The following is a 26,366-nucleotide window of genomic DNA, read 5'->3' on the forward strand; positions in this document are numbered from 1 at the left end:
AGAGATGAGGTCTCGCTGCCCAGGCGGGTCTCGAACCCATGGGCTCAGGCAATCCACTCACCTCAGCCTCCCAAAGGCGCGGGATTACAGGCTGAGCCACCGAGCCCGGCTTGCCCAGTTTTTTATTTTGTTGTTTTAAGGAATTTTAAAAAAATAAATCTGGATATGAATCCTTTGATAGACATATGTATCAAGAATATTTTCTCCCACCCTTGGGTTACTTCTTTGCTCTTAATAGTGTATTAATGAACAGAAGTTCTTAAATGTAATATAGTCAAATTCATTAACATTTGGAAAATATTTTTTAATGTATTGACACAACACCAGCTGGAGTTCATGAGACATATTTTATGCTTGGCTTAAAGAAGATGGCAAAAAAGAAGTATTTTCTTCTTGGCAAAAAAGAAGTTTCACAGAGTAATTAATTATGACAAAAATGATCAAATTTTTATTTTGATGTTAATACAAATACACAATAAACATAGAATAGTATAGCAAACATGTTGAAATGATAACTTGAGATATCCAACATAAACTATCCATCAGCAAATATTCTATATACAAGATAGATACTCCTTACATACTGAAGCAAAAGTCACAAATTCATATATGTTACTTCCTTATGACATTCCTCATATGACACATTACTTCTTAAGGCAGACTACTCATCATTTAAGAACAACGATATAAGTTTGTTTAATACACATACACACATATACATAAAATTTAGCTGGAAAATATTGCTGGTTAGCATTTGGTTGTTTTTATAGAACACTATCTGACTTTTTATAGAACTTTAGTATTCCTCAGTGTTCTCTTAAGCAAAGCAGAGAAGTACGGAAATATATTGTAGTAGAGTAGTAGATGAACAGTAGTTCTACATGGCTCGAGAGCAGGGTATCAGAGAGAATAAGGATGTGCAAGTAGAGGAGGGAGTGGAAGATGAGGCAGGAAAGCTAGACAAGAATAAGATTTTGACAGTTCTCAAATCCCATACTAAGATACTTGAACTGTATCCTGTATGAACACTAGGAGTATCATAGTAAGATTTCTTGAAAATTAATTCTGATGGCAATATAGAAGAGAGATTGAATAAAAGGAACTGTTGTCAGGGAGATCAGGAGCTGCTGCAGTGATCCAGGAGAGAACTGAGTATACCCTGAGCCAAGACGGTGAGAAGGGAAAGGAGAAAACAGATTTAAGAACTCGTTTAAAAAGATTATTAAGGTCGGGCTCAGTGGCTCAGCCTGTAATCCCAGCTCTTTGGGATGCCTAAGCGAGTGGATTGCCTGAGCCCGCGGGTTCAAGACCAGCCCGGGCAACTTGGTGAGACCTCATCTCTATAATAAAATAAAAAGAGCCAGGCGTGGTAGCATGCGTCTGTAGTTCCGGCTACTCGGAAGGCTGAGGCGGAAGGATCGCTGGACCCCAGAAGGTCGATGCTGGGGTGGCCGTGAGCATGCAAGCCACTGGGCGAAGGAGTGAGACTCCAACTCAAAAAATAAATAAATAAATAAATAAATATTATCAATAGAATTTAGAGATTGGATATGGGGTATGTATGAAAGAGAGAGAAAAACTAAAGATGAAGCTGCTTCTAGTGTGGGTGACTGGAGTAGATGCTGACTCACTTGTCTGAGAATAAAACTTGTAGCCAGAGATGGTGGAGATTAACTGAGTTTAACGGATCCACAAAGTGCTCTATGTACAGATGTTCAGAAAATACAAGTGGAACTTAGAACAGAAATGGGGACTTGAAGTCCTCTCTGTGTGACTATAGCTGAAGCTGTGAGACTAGGTGAGATTATTCAAGAAGAGAGTTATGAAAAGAGAAAAGGCTTGAAGACAGACTCCTGGGGAAGAACCAACATTTAAAGGGCAGAATAACTGGAAAAAATAAAAGAGTCAGAGATAGATATGCAGAAATAGGTGAAAAGCCAAAATAGTGTTGTGGCAATTTGTAGGAGAAGAAAAGAGAGTATGTCGGATACTGCAAAGTTGTGTATTATGAGAAATGAGAAGGGGTTGCTGACAGGATGTACTTGGTGACTTCGGAGAGAACAGAGTAAAATTAAGGGGGGTAAAAGCCAGATTGCAGTGAGGTCTGAGGAGTGTTTAAGAGGTTAGGAGATTCTATAATCATTTTAAAACTCCAGTTTTGCCTCAAATCCACAGAGCATTGTGAAATAAATTATTTTAGTCTTAAATTATTTGGATAATTGTCTTTGCCTTTCTGCTCTGCCTAGCCTGAGAAGATCTAATTTAATGCAATATTCAAAGCCCTGTTTCCTTTGTATTAAATTTGAAGTCTTGAAAAATCTTTTTATCGTATCTGTGGTAATGGTGTGATGGACTAAACATATTAAAGAATACTAACTTTTTTTCATTTTTTTCCCCCAGAAAACAGTTTTTCTATCCCAAATCACTAATGAGCACGAGTCATTGATAATGGTGAAGAAACTTTTTGCTACTTCTATTTCCTGTATAACATATTTAAGGGGCCTATTTCCAGAGAGCTCTTATGGAGAACGCCATTTGGATGGTAAAGTTAAACTAAATGGTTACGTTGGCTGTTGTAGCCTTTCATTTGAGTAAATCTTTCTTGTGAGTAAATCTTTCATTTCTCACAGAATGTGTTAATTCCAACTCATAGGCTGGTTCTTCAAGACGAATTTGCTAGTCCATTTTAATTTTGCTATGTTTAGTGATTTTACTTATAGGAACCATTTGTTCCTGGCTAGATACCAGGTGACAGACTGCGGAAAAAATAAATCTGTATGGATTAGGCTGGTAATTCTAAACTATACCCATACAAGCAACAGCCAGGTCAAAATCTATCTGAATACTGTACATTTGCACTATTTTGTGCCTCAATTGAATTTGTTCTTTGAAATACACTTTGGCATTGAGGAAGTTCAAGGGAATTAGGTGAAAAATTATTCTACCTGTTAACATATATAAATATGCTGGGGAAAAATTCCAAACTCATTTGTTGATTAGCATGGATATTTAGACAATTGTTATTCTTTTCTTCATTGCAAGGTCTTCTACTTTTATTCCTTTTGTTTTTTGTACGCCTAAATTTATTATTTCATTGACTTATATCACAAGCTGTTTCTAGTTCCTTTCCTCCTCTTACCAAAAAAACAGATGTACCTAGGACTCATCAACTTTTCAAAATCTTACTATTTTTTTTTTTTTTTGAGATGGAGTCTCACTCTGTCACCCAGACTGGAGTGCAGTGTTCGCTCCCGGCCACTGCAGCCTTGACCTGCTGGGCTCCGGCGATCCTTCCGCTTCAGCCTTCCGAGTAGCTGGAACTACAGGCGCGTGCTACCACACCCGGCTGATTTTGACTTATTGTAGAGATGAGGGCTCGCCAAGTTGCCCAGGCGGGTCTCGAACCTGTGGGCTCAGGCAATCCACTCACCTCAGCCTCCCAAAGGCACGTGGGATTACAGGCTGAGCCACCGAGCCCAGCTACTATTTTTTTTTTGAAGTTGATTTGTGAACCTTGTTGATTTTTCACTAAAATGGGAACTGTCATTTTTCCTGTAAGATGTTATTTTTCAAAATCTAATTTTAAATTTCTCACATCTATATTTAATGGTATACCTTGGCCTTATTCCAGCTTAATTCTCTTAAGAAATATTTGATTCTTTGTATGATCATCAATAAAATGCATATGTGCAATAAGCACATAAGCATGATATTTGCAATCACAACCTCACTTGTATTATAACTTCTTTTGGTCTATGGGATACAAAACATAATAGTGAATGTTTATGTCTAACATATTGCATATAGATGTAGTTTCCCCTCTTGTTTAGAGTATAATTATTAAAATTATAAAAAATATAGAATTATAAAAAATGTGTTTTTGGTAACTAAGTACTTATTGTATGCCAGTTACTACCCGAGGTATGGGGGTAAATACCCTTCCCTATAGTTTTATTTATTGTAACTGTTATAGTGGAAGTTATATGTCTCCCTTTCAATGCTTGTTCTTAAAGTAATATTCATCATAAAAATGCCGACTACTCCTGTGTCACTGTCTTTCTGGTTATCTCTAAATGTTACAACATGGAATAATTTTCATATCCCTCAATAGAGATAAAGGTACATCAATTTTCAGATAGAAAAAGAATATGGAAAGGTGAAGTGAATTACACAAAGTCATACATGAATCAGTGATTGATCTTGGAATGATCTAAACCAAAACTCTTTTAATATTTCTATTTTTCCCTACGTATAGAAAGGTAGCTAGATTACACATGGAAATAAATATTTGAGAATACTCCATGTAAACTTTTTTTATTATTATTTTTTCATGAAAAAGTGAGAAATAACAGAGAAATTACTGAGATTGAGGCGTACACATAGACATGGTCTCAATATTATCTCATGATTGGTTAGAATTCAGCAGAGGCAAAGAAGTGGCACAAATTGATTTTGTAGCTAACTCAGTTGTGCAACACTGTTGAAGGGGGAGACTGCTAAACTATAATCAAAATTGGCACGAAGAAATTTTGAACATAGAATTTATTTTTAAAGTAGATGCTTAGAGATTCAAAATGTTTCTATAAACTGTAAAACAAAATAAGTTTTATAAATAAAATAGTTAAAGGAAATAGCCTATTTAGCATGGACAGTTTCAGTTCAGTAGTCATTTAGTAGATGAAAATAGACTGTTTCTATTTTTGTAGAACTCAGTTTAAAAATTCTCCGAGAAGACAAAAAATGTCCTGGGTCAATGCATATTATCAAATGGTAAGTAGTTTTACAGAAGTTGAACAACATTATTTTTATCATAACTGAAATTGTCTATAAGACTTTATTTGAGAAGATCATTTCCTTAAAGCCATCTCTTTCTTCCTTTCCTTCTTCATCTCTTTAAAAAAATAGTTTTCTAGAAATTTGTAACAATATTTTAAGATTCTGATTTAGCTGTGTTTTTTTTGTTAGTTTTTGAGTTAGAGTCTCACTCTAGGCTGGAGTGCAGTGGCTCAATTAAGGTTCGTAGCTCATGGCAGTCTCAACTTCCTGGGCTCAGGTAATCCTTCCACTCAGCCTCCTAAGTAGTTGAGACTACAGGCACGTGCCACTATACCCAAGTCATTTTAAAATTTTTTTGTAGCGACAAGGTTTCACTATGTTATCTAAGCTGGCCTTTACTCCTGAACTCAAACAGTTCTTTTGCTTTGACCTCCTTGGCCTAGCTGTGTTTTTTTTTTTTTAAATGGATTTGTATAAAGATGAAAAATATTACTCATCATACGCATATCAGTATATTAAAGATTATGGTAACAAACAAAAACAAAGATGTGGTTCCCCACCTAAAAATTACTTACCTATTATTTTTTATTTTTATTTTTTTGAGTTGGGGGTCTCACTCTGTCACCCAGACTGGAGTGCAGTAGCTGCTCCCGGCCACTGCAGCCTTGACCTGCTGGGCTCTGGTGATCCTTCCGCCTCATTCTTCCAAGTAGCTGGAACTACAGGCGTGTGCTACCACGCCTGGCTAATTTTTTTTTATTCATTGTAGAGATGAGGTCTTGCCAAGTTGCCCAGGTGGGTCTCGAACCCAAGGGCTCAGGCAATCCACTCACCTCAGCCTCCCAAAGCACTGGGATTACAAACTGAACCACCGAGCCCGGCTACTTACCTATTATTTATGAAGTTTTATCAACATGTTAAAAGACACTGGAAGTTTAAAAAAAACCATTAAATGATTACATGGGAAAGGTAAAATGGTTATCAACTTAATGCACTTTGAAGCAAAAAACATAAATCAATTCTGTACTTGGCATTTTTTTGGCTTTGCATCTGGTCCAAACTGACATCAAACATTTATCTCTTGACAGGATTCAAGGTTGTTTTGATGCTTTGGAAAAGAGATACGTAAGAATGTTTTAAAATTTACACCAGGATAAAATACTTGTTTTTATCCCTTAAAAAAAGAAGTTTAGAATTTATTTTGTTGTTGTGCTTAACAGTGTAACAGTGCCTATATTTGCATTCATAAACCTATTTCCCTTTATTTTATGTCTTATCATCCCATTGATGTCTCTTTTACATCATTAGAAATAAAACCCTCATTTTTCTCTTTTACATACTCATATCTTTTTAACCACAAAATTTCCTCTGAAGTCACACTGGAAGAAATCCACAGGATGTGGGACAGGGGAGACAAGAATCTGGCATTTAATGCATGGAACATGTTCAGAATAGTGGTGATTCAATTTGCAGATATGAAAGGAAAAAAGAGACTTGAATAATTGATTTTTATTCTATCTTAGTTATTTTGGTAACTATATTCTCTCAAAATAGCTACTATTGTATATTGAATTTTTTTTAAACACCACTTAAATTTCTAGTGCATCTGATCTTTCATGTTGCCTAAGACAGCTATGAAGGGTGTAAAAAATTAAGGCTCTAGTCCAAGTTGAAGAGATAAAATATGTATAAATGAAATTCCACCACTGTTTCCATCCTTTTTCCTACCTATGTCTTCCTTTAAGAAATCTTGAGTTGGATAAACCTTACATTGGTTTATTTAGCACATCCATACATTTCTCTTTTCATTGCACAGTTATTACTTATGATTTATTCAACATTGATCTGAGGGACTGAGGGATACAAAGATAAAACAGATATGGGGAAGAGCTTATAGACCATGGCAGAAGATAAGTGATATTCATATGCAGGACTGATAATCAGCCGTTACATACTTGCCCAGTTGTACCTGCTGTTAAAATATTGAAATACTTCTGTACTGAAGGTAAAGAACTACTTTTCTGAGACCTTATGTGACCTCCCACCGATACCCTCCTTAACCCCACCAGTGTCTCTTTTGGGATTTCCCTAGACCACTTTAAAATTCAGCAACTAAAGAGTTAACCCTTAGGCCACTTAACCCTTAAGGATTGCTTCTAGAAACCTAGCTCTCAAGCAAAATCAGCATCCTTTCTGATTGGTTAGTACCTATACAATATTGGACTTTAAATATTGATTTTTTAAAATATCAGTTTGATTTTTTTGGTAAAAATATCAGAGATATTTTGGTTATCACCCCATACAAGTGTAAGTAACTATAATACTCATTAGTAAGTGATGTGTGCCAAGGGAAAGATACGGATTCTGTGCAATGGGAAGCATGGAAAAGGAGAGGCTATTCCTAGTGAGGGACATGAGGGAAATCTTTGAGAGAAAATAGCTTTTGAACTTTGAAGGCCCTGAGCATTTGGATAGGTTAAGAGGGGAAGAAGGCCATCAATGGCATGCTGAATAGTGCTCGTTCATTCTCCTTCATTCATTAAGGAACGTTTCCTATGCACCTGTCATTGAGGGGCAATATAATATAGTTAGGAGTCAGTCTGAGTTGAATTCCAGTTCTGGCACTTAATATCCATGTGACCTTGGGCAAGTAATCTACCTCATGGTAACTTAGTTTCTTTAGATATAAAATGAGGATAATAATAGAACATTCCTCCTAGGGTTCTTTGAGAATTGAGAGTTAATGATTTAAAGCAATGGTTCTCAAACTTTAGCTTGCATCAGAATCACCAGGAGGCTTTGTTAAAACACAGATCGTCAAACCCTATCCCCAAATTTCTGATATGAGAATTTGCATTTCAGACAAATTTCAGGTGAATCTCTGCCTGCTGGTCTAGGTACCATACTTTGAAAACCACTAATCTAAAATGTTTGGGGCAGTGTCTGGCACATAATAAATACTTTCTTCATTCATTCTTTATACACTGGCTATTTAATCTGTGCCAGACATTGTGTCTAGGCACTGGATGAGATAAAAATGAGTGTAAGATTTGATTCCCCCTCCTCAAGGAGGTCACAGTCTAATAGAGTCACTTCTTAAATAAATAACTACAGTATTAGTAAGTACTAAAATAGTATAATATACAAAGAGTGTCTAGTTTGATAAATTTATTTTTACTAAATCACTACATGTATGACTGACTCAGTCAACTTAACTGTTTCAGGGAGTTCTGAAGACAAAACCTTAGATAGATGACTTATACTCTTAAGTAAATAGTATTTATAGTGTTTTTCAGTTGTTAATCTTTTATAACTTTCTTAGGTAATTTTGGTAGCCAGTACAACATGCTGTTTTAAAAGTAGTTTGAGTAAAATCAACTTTGAGTACCTAGAGATCTTGAAAGACATTTTCCCAGCTGGGCTGGTAATCCCGCACTTTGGGAGGCTGAGGTGAGTGGATTGCCGGAGCCCGCGGGTTCGAGACCCGCCTGGGCACCTTGGCGAGACCTCATCTCTACAATGAATCAAAAAAATGAGCCGGGTGTGATAGCGCGCGCCTATAGTTCCAGCTACTTGGAAGGCTAAGGCAGAAGGATCGCCAGAGCCCAGCAGGTCGAGGCTGCGGTGGCCGGGAGCGTCCACTGCACTCCAGTCTGAGTGACAGAGTCTGAGACTTCAACTCAAAAATAAAAAAATAAAAAAAAAGAAAGACATTTTCCTGTTGAAGAGGATGATTACTTCTAGTTGTGAAATTTAGGGTGGTTTTATACTATTTTTGTATTTTATATTTTGCTTGAATTCTTTAAAATAAGCACATATATGTGTTTTTAGATAATTATCACATAAAAGAGACTATTGCATTTGGTCACCCAACTCCTTATTCCCATTCTCAGTCCCCCACCATTCCAACCCACTATCCATGCTACATACTTTCAGAAACTTGAGTCTGATTGTATCATTCTTTTGCCTAAAAGTTTTCCAGAGCTTTTAAAAATAAAGTTGAACGTCCTTTACATGATGTGGAAGGCCCGTATGGTCACTATCTGCCTTTCCAAGGCATGACTCTCACTCCCATGTTCAAGCCACACAAGAACTCTAGATCATACCAAGCTACTTTCCTTTTGTCTAGAAACTTCTCTCTCCTGCCTTGTATACTTTTCCTGACTAACTCCAATTTATCCTCCAGGTCTCAGCTTAAATATTTATTTCCCCAGGGAGTCCTTCACTGACGCTCTCCCTCCCCCAGCCTTAATAGTCCCCCTGCTCTCATATCACCCCATGCTGCTTCTTCATAGCGGTTAACACGATTGTAGTGATGCATGTATCTGGGTTGTTTTTAAAATGTTGATCTCCCTTGCTAGTTTGCATGTTCCCTGAGATCAGGGTCATGTCTATATTTGAATGAATGAACTGTTAATTGAGTAATTAATATAAATTGGAGTTTCACTGTGTGGTATTTTTTTCAATAGCTTTCTCAGATTGAATCAATGTATAGTCTTAAATTATATGCAGTTACCAAAATAGCCACACAGTGTCAGTAAAGTTTTAGTTCTTTGATTTGAAATTATGATCCTGAAATGTTCTGATTTGTATTCTAGTTTTAAAAAAATTTATCATAGGTTTAATTGTGTCTCTATATTTATATGTTCTATTATTCTTTCAAGCAGAGAAAATCTATTTATAGTAGTGTGTATGTAGGGAGCGCAAGGGTTTTATAAACACATCAGACTAAGAATTTTACAAAAGGACCACTTTTTGAAGGTATTTGTAACATGTTTAATTATTATTAATGATGAATTATTTTGTATGCTTTTGCCTTCCAAGCCAGAATATCACTTTTTAAAAATTTTTTTATTTTTTAGAGACCGTCTCACTCTGTGGCCCAGGCTAGAGTGTAGTGGCATGATTTTGACTCATTGCAGCCTTGCACACCCGAACTCAAGCTATCCTCTCTCCTCGCCTCAGCCTCCTGAGTGGCTGGTACTAGAGATGCACACCACCATGCCTGATGATTGACTTCTGTTTATTGTAGAGACGAGATTTTGCTATGTTGCCTAGGCTAGTCTGGAACTCCTGGGCTCAAGTGATCCTCTCACTTCAGTCTCCCAAAGTTCTGAGATTACAGGCATGAGCCATTGCACTTGGTCTAAATTATCACTTTTTGAGAGTAGGAATAGTTATATATATATTGCATCCCTCTCCTCTCCAGCAGAGCCCTGTATGTGTAACAGTAATTCACTCAACTGAATGAATAACTAGTACAGTCCCTTAGCCTTTTTGTATCATGGTGTTCTGCATTTGCAGATTCAACCAACACACAGGTCAAAAATATTTGAAAAACATTTAAAATAACAATACACTTAAAAATAATACAAAATTTTAAATGTAGTATAGCTACTTACATAGTGTTTATATTATAAGTGATCTAGAGATTATTTAAAGTTGAACTTGGTGGCTCAACCTGTAATCCTAGCACTTTGGAAGGCCAGGGTGAGTGGATTGCCTACGCCCTCGGGTTTGAGACCAACCCGGGCAACTTGGCGAAACTTCGTCTCTACAATAAATCAAAAATTAGCTGGGTGCACTAGCACATGCCTGTCATTCCTGCTACTTGGAAGGCTGAGGCAGAAGGATCGCTGGAGCCCAGCAGGTCAACACTGGGGTGGCCATGAGTGTGCCACTGCACTCCAGCCTGGGCGACAGAATGACAATTCCACTCAAAAATAAGTAAATAAGTAAAGAAAGAAATAAATAAGTAAAGAAAGAAAGAAAGAAAGAACAATTGAACTCATTACACATTGTATGTGGGTATCAAAATATCACACAAACCCCAAATATGCACAACTATTATATATCAGTTAAAAAGTGATAGGAAAGAATCAATTTTCAGGCATTTAAGAAATTCACCTTTATAATGCAGATAAACAGATATAAAGTTGTTAACATACAATATACTTTTAAAATAAAATAAATTTTGACCAAAAAAAAAGTACAGTTGACCCTTAAACAACATGGGTTTATACTTCATAGGTCCATTAATACCAGGATTTTTTTTAAGTAAATAGTCTTTCCTCCATATCTGGCAGGTTTCACATCCACAGCCAAAGACAGATTAAAAATTACAGTATATAGCATTTGTGAGACCCACAGATACAGAAGACTGACTTTTTATATACTTGCTACAGGACTTGAGTATGCACAGATTTTGGTATCCACAGACGGTCCTGCAAATAATCCCCTTCTCAGATACTGAGGGGTGGTAACTAGATCCCTTTTTCTGATCTTCTGAATATTTTTCCTTCTCAAATCTTTGGAACCTGTCTGAAATATGTTAATTAGCCTCTATTGAACACAATAATATAGATGTAAGTATATAATAACAATTATTTTGTCCTTCTTTTGAAGCTACACATGGCAGTACTTATGGTAAGTATACATTTGATAGACTTTTGGCAAGTTAATCATTAAAATAGTAGTCTCCTCCTTCCTCCCTGACTTTCTGAGATGTGCTGAGATGGAGAATGGAAAAGGAGGGGGTTGCATGTTTAGATTGGGCAGTGCCTGTCTGTCTTATGACATTTTGGAATTTAAAAAAATAGGATCATTAAGAAGTTTTAATAAAAGATTGCAAACTCCATATTTCTTTGATATAATACATAGGAAAAGATATAAGATATACCATCTGCTTAATCTGTTGGCTCTGATGATTTCACTCTTTTAGTACCTTTAGAGAATCAAAGCTTTTTGTTTTTGAAGTTTTGTAGACTTTTTTGAAATTTTGTATACCTCTGGTTATAGCAAATTATTTAGAATTTATTTGCAGTTCAGTCATAGTAACTATAAATATCTCATCATCAATATCATTGTCTTCAGTGCACATAGAATATTCTAAAGACACAAAATATGGGCATATTCTCTTTCTAGCTTGAAATACATGTCAGTACTGAATTAATAGAGCAGAAATTGAACTCTTTATATAAACAATGTATTCCATGAGGAGTTATGTAGTAAGTTTCAGAAACTAAATGCTGTTTATTTTCCATTAAACAGCTTTACACAAATCCCCAGGAATCTGAGGTAAGAAGGCATACATATAGGTGGGTAGTATATGCATATTGCATTTATTTATTTTTAATTTAATTTAATTTTTTTTTTTGAGTTAGAGTCTCACTCTGTCGCCCAGACTGGAGTGCAATGGCCGGGAGCGGCCACTGCATCCTCGACCTGCTGGGCTCTGGCGATCCTTCCAAGTAGCCGGAATTACAGGCCCAGCTGATTTTTGATTTATTGTAGAGATGAGGCGGGTCTCGAACCCACGGGCTCAGGCAATCCACTCACCTCAGCCTCCCAAAGGCACGGGATTACAGGCATATTATATTTAAATATGCTTATCTGAGTTGAGACTATACACTGTATGAGCAGAAGAACTCATAATGCGCTTTTTCAGTATATTTTATTATAAACTTGACCAATCTCTTATGAGATTTTCTAAAACTATTAGGGGTGTTGGGAAAAAAGCATTGACTAGAATTGAGTCTATTTCCTAAGATGTTAACATTAAGTGTCTCTTAATGTATAAATGTATAAAACTACATTTTATCATTTATTATTTATTTTATTTATTTATTTATTTATTTTTTGAGTTGGAGTCTCACTCGGTTGCCCAGACTGGACTGCAGTGGCCACTCCCGGCCGCCACAGCCTCGCCTGCTGTGCTCCGTCGATCCTTCCGCCTCAGCCTTCTGAGTAGCCGGAATTACAGGCGCGTGCTACCACACCTGGCTGGTTTTTTATTTATTGTAGAGATGAGGTCTCGCTGCCCAGGCGGGTCTCGAACCCACGGGCTCAGGCAATTCACTCACCTCAACCTCCCAAAGGCGCAGGATTACAGGCTGAGCCACCGAGCCCGGCTTATTTTAACTGACTCTGATTCCTTTCTGTTTATAGCCTTTTGGGAAAATAATGAGATATGGCATAATTCTAAACTTTATTTTTGGCCAACTAAATTTTCTCCTTTTTGACATTTTCATAGATTTTGAGAACTTTGCCTCCTCTCTCTCTTCCTTCTACTTAGATTTCTTCCTTCTACTCACCTCAAGGTGCCAATTTATGTTCAAATCTTCCTGAAACTCTCTTTGGCTATTTTGTCTATACTAACTTCTTCCTTCTCTAAATTCCTTTTCCATCAGACCCCATGTAATTTAACACTCTTGGTTGATTTATGTAGATTACTTTATGTTCCCAACCAGATTATGAATTCTTAAGGGCAAGGGTCTTGTCTGGTTTTTTGTCTTCCAGAGTGAATATTATAGTCCTGGACAAGTCATAGTTATATGTGCCACTTTGGTGGCCATGGCACAGAAATGGGGGAATAAGCCCTCTGTTCTTATTCTTTTCTCTTTGTCTTCCTCCTAGCTTTCTTTTCTTTTTATTTGCTTTCAAGTTTCCTTCTTTAAGTCTATGGATGTAGCCTAACTGATGGCAGTCAAGACTAAATTAAGTAGTTTTATCTCTTCATATTCTTTCTTTGCAAGATTTCATATAGCTGTTTAAGCAAGGGAGAAGAAAATAGCATATAGCAGGTAGCAATTCCTCAATGCCCAAATTAGTTCTATCTCTTACTATTTTTGTCTCTTATTTACTTTCAAAATGCTTACTTTCCCCTTTTAAATTTGAATGGAAGTTTTCCAAACTAAAACCTCCTGATTAACTGTTAATAAATAGTAATTTTATGAGTGTGGTATTTATCATGTTTTCTTATGCATGTTAAATTCCTAGTTTGAAACCCGTGGTTTTGGGGGATAGTGAAATGCTAAGCAAATTGAACTTAACTACAGAAAAATATTACAGAGTGGGAAAAAAACTGTTAAATGAGATTTGATGCAACATATAAAGTTAGGAAACAAAAGCTTATTATATGGTAAGTTCTGAGCTATCATTTATGACCCAGAAACAAATATTTAGAATGTTTACAGATTGTTCTCTTTAGTGGTGATTCTTCACCTCTATGTATTCATGGCACACTTAAAAAAATTATTATAGAGATATGGGGGTACAAGTGAGGATTAACTACATGAGTAGGCTGCATGCAGGTGAAGATTGAGCTTCTAACTGGCCCTCACTCCCCCTGGTAGTGGACCAGGTCCCCTTAATGTTGTCTTGTGCCTCCCACCTTCCTCCCTCCCTCCCCCCACAGCAGTGCCCAGCGACTGCTGATCCCTCCCTTGTGCTAATGTGACTAATGTTCAGGGTCCACTCATGAGTGAGAACATGCAGTATTCAGTTCTTTGTTTCTGGCACACCTTTGATTACTAAAAAGTTAAGTATTAGCTAGGCATGGTGGCGCATGCCTATAGTTCCAGTTACTTGGAAGGCTGAGGCAGAAGGACCACCTGAGCTCAGGAAGTTGAGGCTGCTGTGGCTGGGAGTGTGCCACTGCCCTCTAGCCTGGGCAACAGAGTGAGACTGTGACTCAAAAAAAAAAAAAAATTCACTATCTTGTTTGTGGGTATTATTAATAAAAGACTCAAAAGAACATTGATCAGCAATAATTACAGTATAAATACTACTTTAATATAGCAATGTTCATAGTGCCTACAAAGCATCCACAAAGTTACATATTTTATGGCTACTATTTAGCTTCACGTCACTGATACAACTATTTACCTCCCTGATCTCATTCTCTTATATACTCAAAAAGAACATTTTCTTTAAACATAGTCTTTGGCATTTATCTGATATTGAGCCATGTTTCTTGAGTCATAAGCCTGGAAATATATTCTTTCCTAAAAAAAACTGCACAAACAATAACAATGTTTATATTTATCTGAAGCAAAAATACACTTTACACATGGATTAAAATTTGTAGCACAGTTGAGAGCCTCTGGCAGGAACTAAACAAGTTTGTTTCCCTAGTTCAGAAGGCCAACAGAGTTTTTGGCATTATGCAAAGTTGTAGTGCTTCTGCACTTGAAGTTTTCTTCTGGTTGCTCCTTGTTATGAAAGAGATGAACCACCATTAGTAGCTAAAGTAGTGAAGCATGATAGTGAAGATTTCTATAGGCAAACACTACAAAATGCATGACAGGAATTAGTAAGATATGTGAACCAAACTATATATGTTGAAGTTTACATAACTTCATGCATAATAGATCATAGAGAATTACTATATGTAAATATTATAAGAACATAAATCTTACTGTTTCATCATCTATTCCTTTGTTCCTATTGGAGATGGTCAGTGCTCACTTTTATTTATTTTTATTTTTGAGTTGGAGTCTCACTCTGTTGCCCAGGCTGGAGTGTGGTGGCAAAATTATGGCTCACCATAGCCTCCCTCCTGATTTTTGATTTTTTGTAGAGACAAGGTCTTGCTGTGTTGTCCAGACTGTTCTCAAACTCCTGGGCTCAGGCAATCTTCTTGTCTCAACCTCCATAAATGCTGGGATTACAGGCATGAGCCACTGCGCCTAGCCAACACTCACTTTTAATAGACTGCTTCATCAACTTAACTATAAATGATCCCTGTTTCTAGATGTAATATACTTTTAGAGACGTTGTTTTTATGTTTATTTATTTTTTTGAGTCAGAGTCTCACTCTGTTGCCCAGGCTGCAGTGCAGTGGCATGCTCATGGCCACTGCAGCCTCTACCTGCTGTACTAAGGCAATCTTCTGTTTCAGCCTTCCAAGAAGCTGTAACCACAGGCGGGTACCACCACGCCTGGCTAATTTTCTTGATTTATCGTAGTGATGAAGTCTCACCAAGTTACCCAGGCTAATCTTGAAGCCATGAGCTCAGGAATTCCTCTTGCTTCTGCCTTCCAAAGTGCTGGGGTTACAGATGTGAGCCACCACGCCCAACTTTTTTTTTTTAATCCTTGTAGGATGAAATTGTAAGTGAGCATGAACTCTGTCTTGGCTGAATATTTATTCGCTCAGAAAATATTAATTGTGTTCCTTTTATGTATAAAAACACAGGAATGAATGGGATAGACAAGGTCCCTGCTTTCTAGATGCTTACATTTTTATGAAGGAGGATAAACAATAAATGAGTAAAGATTAGTACAAAGTTTCAGATAGCCATAACACTATCAAGAAAATTTTTAAAAGGCGATGTGATGGAGAGTGCTGAGATGGAGAATGGAGGGGGGGGGGGGACTGTATACCTGTATTAGATTGAGCAGTCCCTAGAAGGCATCCCTGAAGGGCCACAGTCTGAACTGATACTACATGACCAGAAAGAGTGAACCTATGCAGGTTTGTGAGGGTCAAGTGCATGGGCCAGGTCAAATAACCACAGTAGTTAACATCACAGGCATTGGAGTCTAATCCCAGCTCTACCCTTTACTAGCTTCATCAATAAAGAGAATAATTGCTGGACTCGGTAGCTCAGCCTGTAATCCCGCGCCTTTGGGAGGCTGAGGTGAGTGGATTGCCTGAGCCTTCGGGTTCGAGACCCGCCTGGGCAACTTGGCGAGACCTCATCTCTACAATAAATCAAAAATTTGGTGTGGTAGCATGTGCCTGTAGTTCCAGCTACTTGGAAGGCTGAGGTGGAAGAATCACCGGAGTCCAGCAGGTTGAGGCTGCGGTCGTCAGAAGCGGCCACTGCACTCCAGTCTGGGTGACAGAGTGAGACTCCAACTCAAAAAAAAAAAAAAGAGAGAGAATAATAATAACTACTTCAGAATATTGGCTACAGCAGAATGAGCTGATGTAAAACATTTAGGGCAGTACCTGAATATTATTATCACTAAGTGGAGAGGGCATGTTCCAGAGTATAACTATGAAAGGCCCTAAGGCAGGAGGGAATCTTGGGTGTTTGTAGACAGAAAAGGTGTCATAAACCTGGAGTTTAGTTAGTGGCCAGAGATAGGGTCGGAGAGGTAGGGAGGGGACAGATGAGTAGGGCCTTGTAGATCAAGGTAACTTTTGAATTTTATTCTAAGAGCAGTGAAAAGCCACTGAAGGGTTTTAAGCAAGGAGTGACATGGTCTTGTTTGTATTTTTTATTTTTTTTTTTTGAGTTGGAGTCTCACTCTGTCGCCCAGACTGGAGTGCAGTGGCCGCTCCCGGCCACCGCAGCCTCGACCTGCTGGGCTCCGGTGATCCTTCCGCCTCAGCCTTCTGAGTAGCCGGAATTACAGGCATGCGCTACCACGCCCGGCTGATTTTTTTTTGATTTATTGTAGAGATGAGGTCTCGCTGCCCAGGCGGGTCTCGAACCCGCGGACTCATGCAATCCACTCACCTCAGCCTCCCAAAGGCGCGGGATTACAGGCTGAGCCACCGAGCCCGGCTTGTTTGTATTTTTTAAACTCTTTTTGGCTATAGCATGGAAAATGAGTGTCAGAAGGACTTGTGATTTGCTGTGAAGATAGACCTGAAGAGTCTTGCCAGTGGATTGGAATGTAGGGAGAAGGAAAGGCTGCATCTGTTACTGTTGCTTTGGTCTATGTTAATGTATTTAGTATAATTAATAGAAATCATTGATTTAAAGGTTCATCCTTATTAGGCAACACATTAGTCTGAAAAGTGTCTTATAAGGGTTAAGAAGAGAGTAGTGACTACTGTAAATATACCTTCATTGATAAACCAGAGTTAGATTGAATTTATTAAGAATTGGCATCTTTTGTAAAGCAATTATAAATGTAACTCTTATTAGGTGCTTCCGGGATCAAATAATAAAGTGTAAATAAAAGTATCGACTACTAAAAGGACCTATTCTTGACACAATTTTTAAAAATAGAACATAGCTCAGAGTATTAAAAAGCTAGAGTTGATTGACAAACATGGACAGGCAGGAGGAGTAAGCATTGTTTGTTTGACAAGGCAATTACACTGAGCATTGGCTAAGAGAGGTCACTCTATCTAGCCTATCTGGAGTGAATCTGTTGTAGGGACCAGCAGACATGTCTAATCTCACCTCTCTCTCCTATTATTTACAAAGCAGCCTCTGAACCTGTTTAATTTCTCAAGTGGACTGTTTTATTAGAAACATACTTTTCTCTTTTAAAATCAACTTCATTACAAATCAATTTCCTTAGGGTTAAACAGCATGAGTCAATTTTCCCAGGACCTGATTACCTGTTATTAAATTGTCTATTAAAGTTTAAGATTAGCAGGGCAAGAAACCAAATCAGTGTAACAGCTACACTGAGACTTCCTAATCAATCTAACATCCTCATTCTTGAAACCGCCTATATAAAATTAATATAGAGCCACGAGATAAAAGTTGCAGTAGAGACCTGAGCCCTGAAAATCTGCAGCTATGTTTAGAAATGAACAAATCTGCCATTTCTTTTCTTTTTTTTTTGAGTTGGAGTCTTACTCTTGTCATCCAGACTGGAGTGCAGTGGCACGCTTATGGCTACCGCATACCGCATATTGCTGAGCTCAGGTGGTCCTTCCAGCCTGGCTAATTTTTTGATTAATTGTAGAGACAAGGTCTCACCAAGTTGCCCAGGCTGGTCTTGAACCCCTGGACTCAGGCAATCCTCTCACCTTGGCCTCCCAAAGTGCTGGGATTACAGGCTTGAGCCACTGTGCCCTGCAAAATCTGCCATTTCTAAGTTTGCTCTTCTTGCAAGATTGTTTACACAGTCACCTCAATAGAGAGCAATTTATTGTCTTCATATCCTGATCTCTGGGGTGTGGGGAAGCTGCCCACAAAATTAATGAACATATTTTCCCTTTAACAATGAGCCTAAAGTTGCACAGATCTCCTTGATGGCATCCTGAAGTTTGATCAGCTGAAGGGTACTAGCAACTCTAATCTCCAGGAACCACACCTCCTGCATCCTTCCTTCTAAACTACCACTATAATGGTTTACTGCCCAGAGGTCAGTAGCTGACGTTCATGAGACTTGCTTTATAGATAGTATCTATTACAAAATCTAAGAATGGTTTTTGAGATGTTTTTTAGACTTTGCACGCTGATGGACTTGAGACCCTACCTGGACCTGGATACATATCAAGAGGCTGCCTCTGTTGATCTAGTGACCTCCTCCTAGAATCTGGCTCTATGCATGAAGACAGTTTTGACATCTATGACTTCATCCCCAACAAATCAGCAGTGCCTGCTCCCTAGCCCCCTGCCTGCCAGATTATTCCTTATAAAACCCTAGCCTAAAATTCTCAGAGAGGCAAATTTGAGAACTATCTCCCATCCTCCCACTTGGTGACTTTGTGTTTATAAAAACCTTTTCTCTATGACAATGACTATTGTTAGTGTACTGACTTTTCTGTACAGCAGGCATAAGAACCTAGTCAGGCTGTAACATTTTCACATTGTCAAGGATCAAATACAGAACAAGAGAAATGAAGGACATTTTTTTTGGTGTTCTGATTTAAGCTCATACTCTACATGTCATTAGCACATACTCCAACTTTGTGGCAAACTATACAACATACTGAGGCCAAACATTTGCTTCGACTACTAGATAATCATTTATTTGTGAGGACATTTTCCCATGTTTATCTCTAGCATTCTTTTTTTTTGTGAGTTGGAGTCTCACCCTGTCCGCCAGGCTGGAATGCAGTGGCATACTCATGGCCATCTCAGCATTGACCTGCTGGGCTCCAGTGATCCTTCCACCTCAGTCTTCCAAGTAGTTGGAACTAGGTGCGCACCACCATGCCTGGCTAATTTTTTGATTTATTGTAGAGACGAGGTCTCTCCAAGGTGCCTGGGCTGATCTTAAATCTGTGGGCTCAGGCAATCCATTTGCCTCGGCCTCTCAAAGTGCTGGGATTATAGGCTGAGCCACCGAGCCCAGCCTATTTCTAGCATTCTTAGTAGTGAAGAGAGCAGATAGCAGTAGTATCTAGTTTATCTAGTTTTTAATGCAGGATTGAAGAAATAAGATGATGTCATAGATCAAGGTTCTTTTTCTAATTTTTCTAATTTTCCTGTTGCCATTCTAATCTTCCCTGAATTACTGCAGTAATCTCTTAATTGCTTTCATGGTTTTTACTTCTTCCCCACTGTGAACTCGTTTTTTTTTCCCCCTGAGTTGGAGGGTCTCATTCTGTTGCCCAGGCTGGAGTGCAGTGGCACAATTACAGCTCACCACAGTCTTGACCTTCTAGGCTCAGGTGATCCTTCCGCCTCAGCCTCCCCAGTAAGTTGGGACTACAGGTGCACACCATTATGTCCAGCTAATTTTCTGATTTTTTTGTAGAGATGAGGTCTCACTATATTGCATAGGTTGGTCTTGAACTCCTGGCTTCAAGCAGTTCTCCCACCTCAGCCTCCTGAAGTATTGGGATTACAGATGTGACTCACCTTGCCCAGCTCCTCTGCACTCTTAAAGTAGTCAGGGTAATCCTTAAGAAATGCAAATGAGCCGGGCTCGGTGGCTCAGCCTGTAATTCCTTCCCTTTGGGAGGCTGAGGTGAGTGGATTGCCTGAGCCCACGGGGTTCGAGACCCGCCTGGGCAGGCGAGACCTCATCTCTACAATAAATAAAAAAATCATCCGGCCGTGGTAGTGCGCGCCTGTAGTTCCAGTTACCTGGAAGGCTGAGGCGGAAGGATCGCTGGAGCCCAGCAGTCGAGGCTGCGGTAGCCGGGAGCAGCCACTGCATTCCAGTCTGGGCGACAGAATGAGACTACAACTCAAAAAAAGAAAAAAAAGAAAAAAAAGAAATGCAAATGACTCACCTAGTCCAAACCCTTCAATAGACTTCTGGTTTACTCAGAATAAAATCCCAACCCTTTACCAAGGCTAGCAAGGTCCCACAATCTTCTCTACAATCTCATCTTCTGTATTCTTCCCCTTCCTCACTCATCTTAGTCACTTGACCGCTTCTCTGATCCTGGAAGAGGCATCTCTTCCCACTTTACGACCTTTGTCTTGCTGTTCCCTATGTCTGAGGCACCCCACCCTCCAGATCTGCATGTAACTGATACCTCTTGAGGCTGAGTTTATGCATTGCCTCTTCATCAAGGCCTTCCTTTGTCCTTCCAAACCAAACCAGTGCTTCTCCCCTTCATGTACTCTATCACAACATCTGCTTCTTGTTGTTCACAACACTTATACTATCTGTAATTATTTTATTTGTTTACTTATTTATTGACTATCTCCTGACCAGACTGTATTTCCAGAAAAACAGGGATCTTTTCTCTTGTTCGCCATTGTCTCTGGCACAAAGTAGATATTCAATAAAATATTTGTAACATGAATAAATGGTTTGTCAACTGGTTCCACTGTCATTTACCTAGTTGTGTTAGATACTTGACTCCCTGCCTTAGTTTTTTCAGTTTTAAAATGGTAACAATCCGGGTGATCCGGGCTTGGTGGCTCAGCCTGTAATCCCGCGCCTTTGGGAGGCTGAGGTAAGTGGATTGCCTGAACCCGCGGGTTCGAGACCCGCCTGGGCAGCGAGACCTCATCTCTACAATAAATAAAAAAAATCAGCCGGGTGTGGTAGCACATGCCTGTAATTCCGGCTACTTGCAAGGCTGAGGTGGAAGGATCGCCGGAGCCCAGCAGGTCGAGGCTGCGGTGGCCAGGAGCAGCCACTGCACTCCAGTCTGGGTGACAGAGTGAGAGTCCAACTCAAAAAAATAAAAAGTAAATAAATAAATAAATAAAATGGTAATGATAGTATTTTCCATCAAACTCACTTCCATGCTAGGAAGAAAAACCTAGGTTGTCTTTATATTTGGAAATATTACTTCTGAACAATGTAATGGTTGAAACAAACAGATATATAGGAAGTATAGTAGGTATATAATGAAAATGTTCCTTACTTATGAAGTAAGGTTCTAGATTTGTTTTTCAAAATTAATTTTTCTCTATTTCCTTTGGTTTTTCTAGAAAGTGACTGAGCTATACCAGTTCAAATTCAAATACACAAAAGAAGGAGCCACTATGGATTTTAGCAGGTAGAATCTACTTGTTTAATGTACATGAGAAATATATAGAATTGAGGTAAACATACTTCTTTTTTTTTTGCTTTATTTTATTATAAAGATGTGGGGTACAAATCAGGATTAGGCATATAAGTAATCTATGTGCAGGTGAAGTTTGAGCCTCCAATAAATATAAGCTTCTTGAGGCCAGAGAAAGGTCTTATACTTCTTTTGTAATTTCCTCAAAAACTCTACCAAAAAAATCACTTTTGTAAAAAGGGGTTAAAGCACTTGCTTAATTTTCTGAAATCTATGTATTAAGCTGGTGGGAGTAGAGACAATGGTGGGTGGTGCAGCAGTAGAAATTGTATTAATAAGGCTGTCTACACACTGTTAATTGAAGAACTCCTCAAGGCTCTAACTATTAATCCAAAGTTTCTCAGTTGATATGCCAAGATATTGGTCCTCTCCACATTCGATGTAGACACATGGGGCCTGGAATAGATAAAGCCCCTAGACTATTTGCCTACATATACAGATATTCTCATTTGCTTACTCCAGTATGTCATACGAGTTATCATTTTCTCCGTGTATCCCTGTATGGAAAAGACTGGAAAGAACTCCATTTTACTATCAAGTCTAAAACTCCAAGTTTCTAATATTCTAGTGGATTAAACAGCAAAGGCAAGAAAGAACATTTGCTTCAGAAAGTCCCCAGTACAGATGGAGATGATTTATTAAGGAGCAACATTTATTTTTTTTTCCAGTATCTTTTGGATTCAAATCAGCCAGGAGACATGGAAAGCAAAGTATGATTGATAAGATGGCAGAGTAGTGGAAGGTGCAGATGATGGTGAAAAGCTGTGGGTAGTAGAGGGCTCCAAGTAAGGGGAATGGATGCCCCTGAAAGGAGTGCCTATTAAGAGAAACATAGCCTAATTCTCAGTTTTCCCTGCTATTTGTACTGACTCATCATTTACCATAAGCTTGAGGATTTTTCTCCAAGATTCACTTCCTTAATTATTCTCTCATTTGTAAAACTTACAGACAGCACTAGGATGTGATGAGAAAGTCAGTTCCAAAAATGAGAATTAAAATATTACCCATCATTAGCTAACATTTGTATAACACTTTCCAGTTTATATACATTTTTTATACACACTTTCTCATATTAAAGAGTTGCCTTTTGACTGGGCACAGTGACTCAGGCCTGCAATTCTAGCACTTTTGAAGGCCAAGATGGGAGGATTGCTTGAGTCCAGGAATTGAAGACCAGCCTGGGCAACATAGTGAGACTTTGTCCCTATAAAAAAATCAGAAAATTAGCTGGGTGTTGTCGCATACACCTATAGTCCCAGCTAGCTACTTGGTAGGCTGAGGTAGAAGGATAGCCTAAGCCCAGGAGGTCAAGGCTGTGGTGAATTGTGATTATGCCACCACATTCTAGCCTGGGCAACAGAGTGAGACACTGACTCAAAAAAAAAAAAATTGCCTTTTACTTTCAAAAACTCAAATGTAAGTACTACTAATGATCAGGTTAATCTGTTTTGTTTTGCAGGCACATATTTCAACAGGTAAGCAGTAAAACAAATGCCAAATTTTTCACATACTAAGTAGATGAGAAAGTAACACATATTACTAAATTCCTAGAAAAAAAGATAGGTATTTGTTTAAATGAGAATCCTGAATATGATTTTACTGATATAAGGAGAATCACATGAGCTACATGGCTATATAGCAGCAGTCCCCAGCCTTTTTGGCATCAGGAACCAGTTTTACAGAAAAAATTTTTTCACAGATTGGGGTTGCAGGGGGTAGGAAATGCTTCAGGGTGATGCATACCATTTATTGTGTACTTTATTTCTATTATTTTTACATTGTAATATATAATGAAATAATTATACAACTTACCATAAAAAAAAAGAGGCACCGATGGAAGTGGTCATTGAAATAATGGGTAGATCATTTGTGGACTAAAATAAGTGTCAGATTCTGACTTAAAGCCTGCCACCATATGAAGCTGTACAATTGAAGTACAGTAACTCACTTGCCACTCACTGATAGAGTTTTGATATGAGTCTGCAAGCAATTGATTTATTATGATCTCTGTGCAGTCAAATCTCACTGCTAATGTTAATCTATATTTGCAGCTCCTCCCCAGCGCTAGCATCACTGCCTCAGCTCCACCTCAGATCATCAGGGATAAGATTCTCAAAATGAGTGCATCCCTCACATGTACTGTTCACAATAGGGTTTGTGCTTCTGTGAGAATTTAATATTGCCCACTGATTTGACAGGATGTGAAGCTTGGGTGGTAATGTGAGCCATGGGGAGCAGCTGTCAATACAGATGAAGGTTTGCTCACTTGCCTGCTGCTTACCTCCTGCTTGTGACCTGGTTCCTGTACCAGTCCAGTCTGTGGCCCAGGAGTTGGGGAACCCTGCTATATAGCCCTTCACTCTGATTCGCTACGTTCAAATTGGTTAAATTCCAGCAGACAAAACTTTTAAGTTGTTCAAAATTGAAAAAGGAGCTAATATATTCACTCAATAAATATTTGCTTTATGAATTCACACTGCCTCCAAAGGTCAGTTAGGGAAAAACCCAACAGTTCCATTACTTAGGATTAATTTTCAGTATTAAGTGATTATTACCTGCAAAGCACTATTTAAATATATTGCAGTCATAGTCCTTCCTAGAAACTACTCAAATGTGAGACTGATTAGGGAAGAAAACTTTGGAGAGAAATAAAAAAGGTTTAGAAATGCAAGATAATTTAGTCCAACTTGTTCATTAATTCAACAAATGTGTATTGAGTAGCTCAGCACCAAACTCTGTACTATGGAGATGAACGATATATAGCCACTCTCAGGCTGGAGAGGAGCAAACAATCACCCTGAGGGTAAGGCGAGAGGGTTATCAGGAAAGACTTCCTTTAAGAGGTGGCACATGAGCCAGGGATTAAAGGATAAATTTGGGGAGTCAGGAAGAGAAGTAGAAAAGCACAGTACAGGAAAAGGGAACCGCATATGCAAATAAATGTGGGTGAGAAGAAACTGGGTCATAACTGCAGCTGAGGGTGGGGGTAAGGGTGTGGCTGCTCATGAAAGGCATTGTACACACACCATCCTTGAATTTGATTGAAAGGTGATAGACATAATAGAAGAGTTTTAAGCAAGAAGATGATATGAACAGATTTCACTATTAGGAATAATATTTCAGCATGGGTGTGGAGAAGGTCTTCCAGTATGGACAAGAAGAATAATTAGATAGTCATTATGGTAAAAAGCCCAGAGCTGGTGATTGATTTTATACTTGGAGAGCTGATGAAATGTCTGTACTGATGTCATATTTCATAAATGAGCTAACTGACCTAGAGAGTATCTAAGTGATTTGACCAAGAGCATTCAGCTAGTTAGCAGCAGAACTGATATCACAGGCCAGGTCACCTAATTCCAAATCAACTGTTCTCACTATTATTGCTTGCGGTTATTTGTAAATAAAATTTTAAAGAATAAGGTCATATTTTAAATGGTTTAAGGGAATGTGCTATTTAAGGAATCCTTTGTATATACATTGCAAAAAGTACAGTCACTCCCCTAATTTACATTCTAGAAATAGTCTCGAAATGTCCTGATGTTTATTTTATATTTATTTTATCATATAGCTAAAAGTTTTGTTCCTTTTGGAAAAGGTCGTCAATATTAGATATGGCTGAAAAGTATGCTATTTTTCTGTGTGGTTATAGCAGCAGTACAAGCTTTGAAAGTGGGACAAACAGTGAAGATATTAAGAAAGTCAGTGTTCTACTGATCCGTAAATTGTATATACTGATGCAGAACCTTGGGCCCCTTCCTAATGATGTTGTACTTACTATGAAACTCCACTACTATAATGCAGGTAGGTGGAGACCTTTAGTTAAATTCCTTCTTAAGTGCTGAGCTAATATCTTATATAAGAAGAATTTTGCAAGCATCTGAAAGAGATATCTGTTGCTACACATGAAAGATTAATCTGACTCGTTCTATTCACTTGTTTCATTGCTCTTTTCATTTTACAGTGACGCCATATGATTACCAACCACCTGGTTTTAAAGAAGGGGTGAATTCACACTTCCTGCTGTTTGATGGGGAGCCTGTCAGCCTGCAAGTGGGATTGGTTTCCACTGGCTTTCACAGCATGAAAGTAAAAGTTACAACTGAGGCTTCCAGAGTTTCTGATTTGGAGAATAATCTCTTTCAGGAAAATAGCACTATGGAGATCGCCCATCAAGGTCTAGACTGTGATGAAGAAGAAGAATGCAACAATCATGTAAGACAAAGGTTTAGTGATGCTCCTCTGCTTCAGTTAAACACAGTTGACATTTCTTCAGTTCCTACACAGGTCATGTTATAGCAACAGCTTCAATGGAGTGTACTAGGTATAAAAATGAAAACAAAACTAGCCCCTGATGTCAAGGAGCTTTCATTTTTATTTATTTTTAGAAACAAGGTCTTGCTCTGTTACCCAGGCTGGAGTGCAGTGGCGTGACAATAGCTCACTACAACCTCAAACTCCTAGGTTCAAGTGATCCTCCCATCTCAGCCTCCACGAGTAGCTGGAACTGTATGTAGGTTCATGCCACCATGTTCATCTAACTTTTAAATTTTTTATACAGATGAAGTCTACTATTTTACCCCGGCAGGTCTTGAACTCCTAGGCTCAAGTGATCCTCTCACTTCAGCCTCCCCAA

The 26,366-nt window shown here is 38.4% G+C and overlaps 1 protein-coding gene across 1 annotated transcript in view; it reads left to right on the forward strand.

The window, feature by feature from the left end:
• HORMAD2 (HORMA domain containing 2) overlaps positions 1–25,945 on the forward strand; it is a gene marked incomplete at its 3' end in the record, with an annotated part of 42,942 nt that extends 16,997 nt beyond the window's left edge. Inside the window, exons 3-10 of the mRNA XM_008058949.1 lie at positions 2,401–2,542; positions 4,707–4,770; positions 5,865–5,901; positions 11,182–11,202; positions 11,827–11,853; positions 21,600–21,667; positions 25,383–25,534; positions 25,695–25,945. Coding sequence (XP_008057140.1) covers positions 2,401–2,542; positions 4,707–4,770; positions 5,865–5,901; positions 11,182–11,202; positions 11,827–11,853; positions 21,600–21,667; positions 25,383–25,534; positions 25,695–25,945 — 762 coding nt within the window. The remainder of the gene's footprint in view (positions 1–2,400; positions 2,543–4,706; positions 4,771–5,864; positions 5,902–11,181; positions 11,203–11,826; positions 11,854–21,599; positions 21,668–25,382; positions 25,535–25,694) is intronic.
• Positions 25,946–26,366: the final 421 nt, after the last annotated feature.

Source organism: Carlito syrichta, unplaced genomic scaffold (assembly GCF_000164805.1).
Source record: "Carlito syrichta isolate Samal-C Ts95f unplaced genomic scaffold, Tarsius_syrichta-2.0.1 Scaffold303665, whole genome shotgun sequence".
Classification (NCBI taxonomy): Eukaryota; Metazoa; Chordata; class Mammalia; order Primates; family Tarsiidae; genus Carlito; species Carlito syrichta.